This window comes from Centruroides vittatus, unplaced genomic scaffold, assembly GCF_030686945.1.
Source record: "Centruroides vittatus isolate TY-2023 unplaced genomic scaffold, ASM3068694v2 contig_1057, whole genome shotgun sequence".
In the NCBI taxonomy this organism is placed as follows: Eukaryota; Metazoa; Arthropoda; class Arachnida; order Scorpiones; family Buthidae; genus Centruroides; species Centruroides vittatus.
The window spans coordinates 1407994-1420348 of record NW_027120684.1 but is presented as its reverse complement, the minus strand read 5'-3'; the positions used below and the strand labels follow the sequence as shown (position 1 = coordinate 1420348).

The 12355-nt window shown below is 28.5% G+C and overlaps 1 protein-coding gene across 2 annotated transcripts in view; it reads right to left on the bottom strand.

The window, feature by feature from the left end:
* The window catches only part of Las (lipoyl synthase, mitochondrial), a 30905-nt gene that overhangs the window by 15667 nt on the left and 2883 nt on the right, over positions 1 to 12355 (bottom strand). For both annotated transcript variants that reach the window (XM_067267019.1, XM_067267027.1), the window contains 5 exons: positions 8499 to 8579; positions 6652 to 6808; positions 4682 to 4739; positions 4325 to 4453; positions 509 to 654 (listed from right to left, as the gene is read on the bottom strand). In XM_067267019.1, coding sequence (XP_067123120.1) covers positions 509 to 654; positions 4325 to 4453; positions 4682 to 4739; positions 6652 to 6808; positions 8499 to 8579 — 571 coding nt within the window. The remainder of the gene's footprint in view (positions 1 to 508; positions 655 to 4324; positions 4454 to 4681; positions 4740 to 6651; positions 6809 to 8498; positions 8580 to 12355) is intronic.

Genomic DNA, 12355 nt, shown 5'->3' with positions numbered 1-12355 from the left:
TGATTTAACTGGTGTCCTTTATTCGAATCTCGCCTTTGTCTTATCAACAATCCCGCTCTTTCCTCCTCCACTCGACCTGACAAGTAATTAGTTCCAGACTGGACTGGACAAGCCATCCTCGACAGTGGGCAGGTCATAACCGACCTGTGAACCGAGAAAAGGAGGTCCGACTCCGTCCGACCTCCCGGTGGTCCCACATAAGGATTTATGTCAATTAGTTGGTTTTCCATTAGAAAATATAATCTAGAATTCATTAAATTACAAATTATGTAAATCATACAAATTAAAATCTTAATTTTTAAACTGCACAAATTATCTTAAAATTTTTATTAAAAAATTCATTCAATATAAAAGACAAAGATAATTTGATATTATAAATTAGCCAATTACATGCTCCTTATCATTCTGATTTATAGAAAAATAATATATTTATTAATTAATAAATAGATTTTAAATCAAAAAATTTTAAATAAATTTCAATTTTCTTCTTTTATTCTTCAAGACTTACCTTCTAAAGTTTGAATAATTTGACTATCAGTTTCGCCAAAACCTAACATAATAGATGTTTTTGTAAGAAGTTCCTTTTTTACATATTTAGCATGCTTGAGAACACTTAATGATTGATCATAATTAGCTCTGGGATCGCGTACAAATCTGAAATAAATAAATTATTTTTTCTGAATACAAGTAAATTAAAGGAATTCAATTTAAAACACAGTTATATTTTGAATCATTTGAACACATAAATTGTGATTTTATTTACCTTCATCTTATATCACATTAAGAAAACAAACATTTGATAAGTATTTCTATTTCAAGAGGAATATTAAAAGAGGAATAGTAAGAGGAATATTAAAAATTTTCTCAAAATATTTAAAGTTTAAACATTGGTGAATTTAATAATTTGCAATGCATAAACTTTAACAATTTCCTAATTTCGCAATTAGAAAATAGAAAATCAATATTATTACAGGATGATCATATTTCTTTTCAACCATTGTCTATGTTTTTGCCATAGATGAAAATGAATATCTAATTATATAAAACATGCTAAATTTGCTGAAATTCTGATTTTGAAATTTGATTTTGATCATGAAATTTATTAACTAAAACTAATAATAAATTTTCAGACAATTTATATTACGAGGCATACAATTTAAAATAAATTTTCTGCATCACTCTCTTCTCCTACATCAATGGCTGTAGATCATTAGATCAATATGCTAACTATATAATAAGAATTTCCTTATTTTTACAACTACACTTGCAAATATTTCACTTCAAATGCTTTAAATATTTCAAATAAAATTTCTTCATTAAATATTAAATATTTGCTACCAATTGTTTTTAATTTACATAATAAAGAAAATTTATAAAATATTATAATTCAGTAATTTCTTACTACAGATTGCTTTCATACATACAATAAAATATAGTTATATTTTTTATTTGCAATATGACATATTAATAATAAATATTTTTGAGATGTTATCATCAGCCAGTCAACTATGAGTAACAACTAAAAGCAGATATTTTTCATAACATACATTATATCGGTGTATAAACAAATGGTTGATATACCATTTTCTTGACAGACTAAAGTCAATTTTCATTTTTCCGATACATTTTAAAGTAATTCTTTTACTGAAAACAAGATGATAAAGTTTTCTTGATTTTTATCTTATTTAAATTATTATAAGAATAAAAAAGTATGACAATTTTTTTGGTATATAAAAAAAAGTTAATATTAAACTGCATTAATTTTTTAAGTTTCTACAGTTTGTTTATATTAAGTCAAGATAAAATAAATAATGTTATTGTTATAAAATTAAATAAAATTTATTTTTTATTAGATTTGATTAATTGATTTTGTAATATGATATTATCACACAAGACTAATATGTTTCAACTTTGTGGTTAAATTGTGGCTAAATTGTAATACAATTTGTCAGTGTTCTTCTTATAAAATAAATACTTCTGTTAGGCATATGTGACAGCAGGGTCGGCACCTCTCTGATGCCTTGTCAGGATAGACATGGAAATTTTGATGGCCGTTACGTTATTTATCACGCGAGTGGTTGCGTTTGCGGGCTTCCGGACCCAGAATGGAGGCAGGTGGAAATGACTGGAGGAAGTACACTCCACAACACTTAACAAAAATACCTGTTTATTGATAGATTATGTTTATTATTTACAAATTCAACGACAACATTTCAGAAGCTTAGCACAATAGCTAAAACTTAATATAGATGCTTAGCACAATTGCAAAAAAATTTAATATAGATGCTTGCTAAGCATCTATATTAAATTTGGTCTGTGAGCTCTCTCTCTCGGTCAGGGTCGCAATAAGTTTATCCCTTTCTTTTTAGCAATTGTGCTCAAAGTAAGTTTGCGAGATGATAAATACCTTAAAATACTCGTAAGTCCTAGATGTATCGATGTGACGTAGGTGTGACAGTTCAGCAACTCAGCTCAGAGAGTAATCACTTTTTGTCTTCTTGGGTAGTGGCAAGCGACAATGGCTGGAACGGCGGGTTGAAACACACACAAACTTTAGGAAAAGGTTGATGATGACTGCCCCAGATTGTCATCACCCCTTCCTTTTATTTGGGGGGCTTCTCCTGGGCTTTTTCCATGACTTGGTTAAGATTTTTAGTATTTTAGAACCAATAGTCAAATGTTCACTCGTTGGTTCCGGGTGACACATTAATAAGCAAGAAACGAGAAAATTAACATCCAGGTGTGAAGTGTTAACGAATATTGCTATAATCACTAAACAGTGTTGCACTAAATCCGTGCAACACGCCCACGCTTGATTTGCCTGTTATGTGGGTTAACTTATATAACAGATTAAAACAACATCTCTAGCTCCACATCTCAGTAATTTATAGCGCATGCACTATGTCACCACGCGTGCACATTTAAATTTCTTCTCGCTCTGTTCCATCGGTGAGTGTGTTCCAAAGTTCTAAAGCGGTTTTTGCATTTCGAAAATTTCTTGATTCGAAAAAGGATTTTATCCGTTTTTATCCACCTGAGGAAGACGAAAATAGTTTCGTCGAAAGCGCTAGTGATTATAGCGATATTCGTTTACACTTAACGCCTGGATGTTAATTTTCTCGTTTCTTGCTTATGAAAGAGATCGGCGTGCAGTCCACCATCGTTATGATTGACACATTAAATGTGTCACTTTCAATAGGGAAGTAAATCTGTGGGAACAGCTTTAATCATCTCTTGGATGATTTTTCTCTCGAAAAATTTGTTTGAATAAATTTTTTGTCAGGCCAGGCTCACACATATATAGTGACTAAAAATAAAGTTTTGTTTTAGGAAAAATGTTTAATGCTACTAATTATTTATTTTTATTACTATTTACATTATAGCACTTACATTATTTTCCACATTTATTGTATGTCTCCATCTGCACTTTCTTCCCTATTTCTTGTTTTGGATTTAGTATTGCTAAATGGTGCCCTTTTAGTAACCATATTTTTTACCTTTTGCTTTCAAAACATTATCATTAGCACTTCTCTGTATCTTTTTTTTTTTTGACAAGAATGTAGTAGAGACATTCAATGAACAGACAATGCTGTTTGTTAAAAGACAGTCTCTAAAAAAAGGGAGTCTCCACCCATTATTTACTTTTTGCCATTTACTTTTTATGTCATCTCCAACTGTCCTACAGCATTTGTTGTGACTGATAGAGTGGATCACTTCATTTCATTTATTTTCATTGTGCCAGTCACCAGACTTTTCACCTGAAAATATAGAATTTTTTTACTGGCTATATATGACTTTTTGTGTTATCTCCTGGCATGATATATTGGCACATTCCAGCTGAAAAATAGTCCTGGAATCAATCACTAATGAGAGATAAGAACTGATATCTTGATCCAGATGATACACGAGAAATTATAAAAATCAAAATCTGAACTTGAATCATCACTACCATAATAGAATCAATTTCATAGCATATAACTTAATGAAACTAACAAAATCATTGTAACCAGTGTAAAAAGATACCATTAGTACTATTTTTATACATAATCTGAAATGATTATTATGTTGTAATAACTGTTGACTAAACAATACAATAGTGTAAGAAAAAATATATATATATATATATTTTGATCCATTCTTTTTCATTAAGAAATTTAATGCTGCATTGATTACAACAATCATATTATATTTATACAATAAGAGCTGCAAAAGTGTTTAATTTTACATTTAATTTTGATCTGAGTGAATCTGTAAAAATGTTGAATTGAGGTAAGTTGCTTCACTATTACTTTCCATATGCTATTTAAATACTGAATATACTTACTTTTGAAATTCTTTCACTGTTTCAACATTATGGGCATAAACGTTGAGACCAGATAAAGCCACTTTTTCTACAGCTGCAAGATCACCTCTAAAATCTGGGGTCAAGCATTCAATTATTATCTTGGAATTTCTAAAAAAAATAAATATAGTAGTAGAAGAGTCATTAAATATATAAACAATCATTCTAAGTTGGTATTAATATAAATAATTAATATTACGCAAAAACTAAACCCATTATAATAGGAACATTTTGAATTATTTAAAATATTTAATATTAATTTAATTTCTATTGTACAATTTTATTTTTCTAAAATAAATTTATAAAATACAAAAACAAATAGAAAATATTTTATAATACCTTGACTTTAATTCTTTAACAGTTTGTGCAATATGTTCAGAACCACCATCAATTAAATCTAACAAAAAAAAATATATATATATATATTATTAAAATGGCAAAACACTTTGTTTTTTTTATTTATTTTTATTTAGACAGTGCATTAAACTGGTTATTAAAAGTGAATTTATTTAAGATAATAATATTTTTAAAATAAGTAACTTTAATAAAAATCATATTTCAAAAATTTATTTTTGTTTTAAATAAGATACATATTTTAATTAATTATTCTTAAAAAAAATTCATAATAAAATAATTAAGATGCTTCTGACTAGTTTAGTTATGAAAATTAACATTGTTATCATTAAACAGAATATTTAGCACATTATGATAAGTATTTGAACATCTGCTTGATAGGAATCTTTGTTAAATCTGACATATTAATAGAAAGTGAATTCACTCTTTATTGTTATCATAGTTTTCATTCTTCTTAGAAGACTCTACTAGACGTTGTAAATTGTTTTCCATTTTTCTATGATAGAATTAGTAGTTATCCACAGAAGTTGGGCAAACTGATCTGGCTCTCAGTACACATTCCATTTCATTCCAAAAAGATTCAGATCGAGAATCTATGAAGATCAGTAAAGTATTTCTATATTCATATCATTAAACAATTTCTTTACAGACCTTGCTTATGGGCAGGAGTATTGTCCTACTAAAATAAAAACAATCCTTAACTGTTGCATCCTAAAAATAATCCTTAATTATTGTCATGCTAAAATAAATGATCCCCTAAACTATTGCCACAAAATTATTCAAAAGCACAGAACTAACCAGAATGCCAGTGCTGTGGTTTACACTAGAACAACAGGTCCGAGGCTATAGGATTACAGTCACAACCCTTAGTAAGATAGAATATCCAAATATTTTTGGTAATATAGGATACATTAATCATTTATTTTAATTAAAATTTGAGTTAAATGATATGGGAAACTAAAGGGCTTTTATCCAGATTTTCAACATTAAGTAAATAGCAATTATTCATTTAAAGATTATTATATATACATAAATACTTTCCACTTACTTAAATTTAAAATGTCTTTTTAAATTTCTTATCAGATTACATGTGATATACATGAATGTTATACATAAATAATCAATATTAAATTCAGTTGTCACTATAAAACTAAAGTCACTTTTGTAAATATATTACAGCTGATTCAAAAGTTTATATTGTCAAATGATCCTCTGAATTATTTATTAGGTTAAAGTAAGACTAATTTAATAATTAGATATAAAGCAATTTGACTACAAGTAGACTATTATGCCACCATCTCATGATAAATTTAATAATTGAAAAAAAATTAATTTTTAGTTAAAATTTAGGAAATTCTGGAAGATCAGTCTGGAGAAGGAGGCTTGAACCCACAACTCCTGCTTACCATGTAGATGTGTTTCCAGTTATACCATTGAAACCTTGCTCAAATAGCCAACGATTGGATCTTTTGCTCCAGAGATATTAATTAATTAATTTAGATATCATACTGATCAGTCATTGCACATGGCTCTCCATGGCTCTGAGTGCAGTAATTGGCCAGTATGGTTACATGGAAATTAATTGTCAAATTGCTTTATATCCAATTATTAAATTAGCATTAATGTAGCCCAATAAATAATCTGGTGGTTCATTTGGTAAAACTAATTAAATCAGATTGTTGTATATGTTATCAGAAGTTTAATCAAATATTCTAATTACACAATAAAAATTTAAATTTAATATTAACCATACAAATTATGTTCCTTTTAAAAAAACCCAGCTAAAAGTAGAATTCATAAAAATAATAGTTTTTATTAACTTTCAATTAGTAAATTTTAAAAGTGATGTTTTCATCGATAAACAATTTGTAATGACTTAATGTATAATTAAAGATATTGATAAATTAAGTAAATAATTTATTGCATAGTTGATATTGTAAACATGAAATATTCACCATCTCTGTCCACAGAAGTTAAAACAACATAATCTAATCCCCAATCACTTATTGCTTTTGCAGTATTTACTGGCTCATCTGGATCAGGCAGTGGTGGTTTCCTGGATGTTTTCACTGAACAAAATCGACACCCTCTGGTACATGTATCACCAAGTAACTACAACAAAATATAAATAATTATAAATCATCATCCAAAATTGTTTATAGAATAATTAATTTTATGTTGTTCAGAAAGAGTGCCTTAAAGATGAAAATAGTTTTACAAAAAAACAGGTAAGTACAATATAGAAATATTTTTTGTAAATATCATTCCTTACAATTATATACATGAAATGCTCTTTCAGACAACAATATATATGTATTCAATCTTCAGAACTGAGAGTGAAACATATTATCATAGACAATGTAAAAAAATTGCACTGTGTACAAAACTTTTCAACCTATATTTACTAGGAATGCAGCTTTTTTTCTAATTTGACTATGAAGATCTGTTTTTTGAAAAGGAAGGATTCAAAATTAAGAAAGCGTATGGAAAGAGTATGAGAAAGTCATATAATTTCAATAATTTGTTTACAAGAATTTAAAATAAATAAATATTTTTATAATATATATAAATGTATAATATATTTTGTTTCAATATTAAAAAAATAAGCAACAAACACAGTAAACTTCTCTAACTCAAAGCTCCAATGGAAGGGAAAATCTTCAAATTACAGACAATACAAGTTATAGAACAATACAGTAAAAAATACCAATTCTAAATATATTTCTATTTTTACCTCTCTTGCTTTATATAAAGAATTTTTGATAGTGTTTTTTGTTTTAAACCACCCATGAAATGTTTTTCAGCAAAATGTTCGATTTAATTGACGGAATCAAACAGTTTTGCAGGTACATCATGTTGAGATAAAGCAAGAAGACCTCTTGCTTTGGACTGGAATGTTGTCTGAAAATTGGTATTGGAGAGTAGATACAACTAACTGTCTGAAAATTTCACAAAAATCCAATAATTAGGATCATTTTCGATAAATATTAAAATTTGAATCAGAAAAGTCAAAATTAACATAAATCAGGGAACTGTGAAAAATTTTGACTCGGAGAAAATCTGAGTTAAGAAATTCAAGTTGGTGACGTTAAATCCCTACACAATTCCATTGAGACCTACCAAGTGTTTCATTTTCTTTGAGTTAAAGAAATATTTGAGTTATAGATGTCTGAGTTAGAGAAGTTTTATAGTATTAACAATTTGCACCCTGGCAAGAAAGGTGCAAATTGTTAATACTATAAAACTGTTAAAGAGCAACTCAAAAATGCAGTATTTGAGAAAAACCTACTTAAAGAATACTATAAAACTTATAGTATAAGCTACTTTTAAATTTCAGGTAAGTATTTATGGTGGTAAATTCTATTATATTCTATAGTATAGTAATTATGGATCTGTAGCTCTGCTCTTGTTGAATGTGAGATGAATATTAAATATATATTCAGTTAAATATATATGAGGTCTTTGAGTTATGTCACTTTTCTTGCTTTTCTAATAACTTTGTTATTTTGTGAGATAGAAATGTGATGCTTGCTGTGAACGTTTGGGCACTTCATACATATTTTTTAATCTCAAAATTGCCATTTTTTGAGTTATGTCACTTTTCTTGCCAGGGTGCAAATTATTTATATATAACGACAGATGACATAATATATGTATATAACCGAATAAAATTCTGCTGTACTAAACAACCGTAATTTTATAACTATAATTTATTTGTTATAAATAATAATAAAATAACTATAAAATTAAAACTAAATAATAATTTAATGAGTCTAAAATATTGATCTGTAAAACATCTTACCATAATTGTAGCAGTTGCTGTACCGTGTTGTCCCCCTCCCCAACATTCTCCAATGTTTGGACATTTTGCTTCTTCGCATACCTAAAAAATTAATTTAAAATATAAAACAGTAAATTGTCGCTTTTATGATCATAAATAAATAAGAAAATTTCTATTAACAGAATTATATAAACATAGCAAAAATATAATACTGAAAACTTTGAGTTAGTTTATGACAAGTTTATAGTGAAAACAGAATTTCACTATTATAATAAGTATTTGATTACCAATATAAATCATTAAGGTAAAATCAATAGATATTCTAACAGAAACTGTATGAAATTTTATAGCATGTTATAACACACAAATTTCAATGTTGAGACTTACAAAATATACCAAATCAGTTAGAAGTAATCAAGTATGTTTTTGTAAATAATTATTTAATTTTCTTTAAAATAAGAAATTTTTTTACCAATGGCCATTTTAATCAAAATTATTTGTTTTTTTTTAATTTCTGGCTTTATTGCCAGATTGTTTTTAAACTGTTTTGCCTCAGAGCTTAGCCTCTAATAAAAGGTTGTTTCTGTAAAGAGTGTTTGTTCCAGGTGATTGCAAGTGACAGAGAAGTGAAAACACAGTTTCTTCAATATGTTTTTAATAAGAATATCTATTTAAATTTATTATAAAAAATGTTTATCAAGTTTATTGCATAAGAATTCTTTAAACGAGAAGTTTAGTTTTAACATTTTTGATATTAAGAGATAATTGAAGTAAAATGCCACAAAAAACTAAATTTACAAAAACTTAATTCCTTATCATCATGAAATATCATGAATATAAACAATAATATACTGGGTGTTTGGAAGATATGAACCATAGAAACACCTGACAAAGTAACAATGCAGCCCAATGAGCATGATATGCATGTTCTGTCGATTGTTATGTGGAATTATGTGTTAATTTCATTTTTCTTTGTTGAAATGAAGGAAGAAAGTTCTCTTGTAACTTTGAAGAAAAATGAAAATATTGACAAGAACATTTTTACCTGTTTTTTTGAGGTGTTTGAAATGGGACTAGACAGTATGCAAGGCAACTCATAAAATCTTTCTCAATGCTCAAGCTGGTCAACCATTAATCTGTGTGAAAGCATTAATTATGTGTTGTCATAAATCTCTGACATTTTAAACTGCTGTTCAATTATGTAGTCCCAATAAAAAAGTAATCTAATGGCACCAAATCAGGAGAGCAGGGAGGCCATGGATATGGACATCCTCGACCAATCCACATTCGTGGAAAAGCAGGATATAACCATTCACTAACTGGAAGATCACAATGGTCAGGGCTCCGTCAAATTGACAGAAAATGACAATATCAAGAGCTACCTTTATGATCAGTGATCCAATATGCTCTACTAAGTTCTACAAATACTGTTGGAAGTTAAGGGTTCTATCAATAAAAAAGCAGCTCGAGAACTTGTCAATTAAGTCATCCAGCAACTAACACTCTGCTGACACTGAGTGTATTTCATTTGCAAACAACATGGATATTCTTGCACCCAGTAGTGCACATTAGTGGAGTTTATCTCACCACAAATGTAAAAGGATGCTTCATCCATGAAGCAAATTTGCCTGGGAATAGTAGGGTCTAAGTTGACAAAATTCATAAACATTTCTGCAAAGTTTATGTTTTCATTGTAGTCTACAGAAAGAAGTGCTTGATGATGTTGGGACTTGTCCAACCAAATGATCACCTAAATGATGACAAAACCACTTGAGAATCATATGCACAGAGGTTGACCCAATTCCTGCCTACAGAGCCACAAGGCAAATAGAAGTAATTGGCTTTACTGCGAATGTGGCTGTGATGACCATCATCAATTATACATATCCTGGGTTTCCCAGGTCTTGCTATATCATCAAGTCATTTGTGCATCAAAGTTTACTTACCATTCTTAAGATTGTATTATATTGGGGATAGGGCCAATTGGAATGAAATCATGCTGCAACAACCCTTGTGCTGCCTTCATATATTTTATTCTGTTATATACTGTTTGCACTCTGCTAAACTGAGTTCCTGTCTGACACGCTGTACTACAGCCATAGACACAGTAATTTGTAATAACTGCCATAACAACAGATGCTTGCAAAGTACATCTTTGTTGCTAGGTATTGAAAATCAATATCAGGAATTACATCGGCAATTTTTGAGTCTTGCAATCATACAATCTTCAAACCTATCACATATGGGAGGTAATGTACAGTACAGTACATGTGACTACCCATCAGGTTAATGTCTTCAGGTACACCACAGGAGCACCTGATGATGTCAAGAATGCCGTCTAGCATTGACATCATAAATGCCTAGCTGGAGGGCATTGTTGCTTCATCAGGTGCTTCTGTGGTGCTATATTTTCTGAACACCTAGTATAAAAAACTACATCACGAATATAATGTACAAGTATACAATACTTAAATTAGTGATAGAAACCATAAAAACCAGTATCTTAAACTTAAATAATCATAAATATATTATTCTAAGTTGTTATAAAATTAACAAAATTGTAAAGAATGTTTACAATAAATTACTATAAATTTATATAAGTGCTTTCTATAACACGTCTTTCTGGAATATTATATTAAAATTAGGTTTACAATAAATTCAAATAAATGCAATATGTAAACAATTTTTTCCAATAACAACCTTATTCAATGTAATAAATACAATGTATTTTTGTCGTCTTACAGAAAATGCATAAATCAATGAAATCATTTTATATACAGTCAAACCTGTTTTTATGCGCTCTTTTTATGTGCGATTTTTATTTGTGCGATTTTTTTAATGCGAATTTTTAATTTGTGCGGTATAGTTGGCGACTAGTCTCGTGCGATTCGTCATGTCTTACGTTGACTTATTATAGCTAAATAAACTTATTATAGCATAAATGCACTTATTATAGTAATATTATTGCATGAATATGCGAAAAATGAAATAATTTACTTTTTAAGTCAACAAAACACCACCTGGACAAAAATATGTAAAACAGACGATAGACCAGACGATGCAGTCAAGTGCTGACATCTGTTGTCAATAAATTCTATTTCGTACGGTTTTGAGTTATTTTCTATGTGAGACTTTTTTTATGCGGTCCCCGTTGACCGCATTAAAAAAATATTTTTTAATTGTGTCGCGAAAACTATTATTTACAGCCATTCGTGAAGTTTCGTGAGATTTTTTTTATGCATTTTTTTTAATGCGGTCCCTATCCCCCGCATAAAAACAGGTTTGACTGTATTTATTTCTTTTCTCATCTTATTAGTCACTCACACTTTAATCTGAGCATGATTCTAATCGTATTAAAAATCATTCTTTATTTTTTGATATAAATAAAAGCCTAAAAATGCTTGAAAAGGTGATTTTTATATAAGTATAACAAACATTGCAAAGCCCAATAATGTATATAGAAACATCACCAAATGATTGCCTAAATAATCAGGCTATCACTCAGCTAATTTTAATAAATAATACTTAGTAATTTGCTACTAGAGGTAAACATTAAGCACAGTCTCTTAACTGTATTATTAAAAATTATTATTATTAATTTAGTTAAGAGATGGCATCTAATGTCTACTTCTAGTAGCAAATTACTTAGTATTAAATTTATGATTAACGAACAGAAACATGCTTAAATTTGAGAAAAACTGAAATTTGAATAAATTTCATTTCACTAGTTACAATACACAGGGAGGTGCAAAAGTTATTTAGTTGTTATTATAGAAAAAAACATACTGGAAGAAAATAGGAAGAAAAAAAATTTTTTTATGTACAAATTAAATCACAAATAAGGAATACAAACTAATAAAAGATAATAAAAATAAACA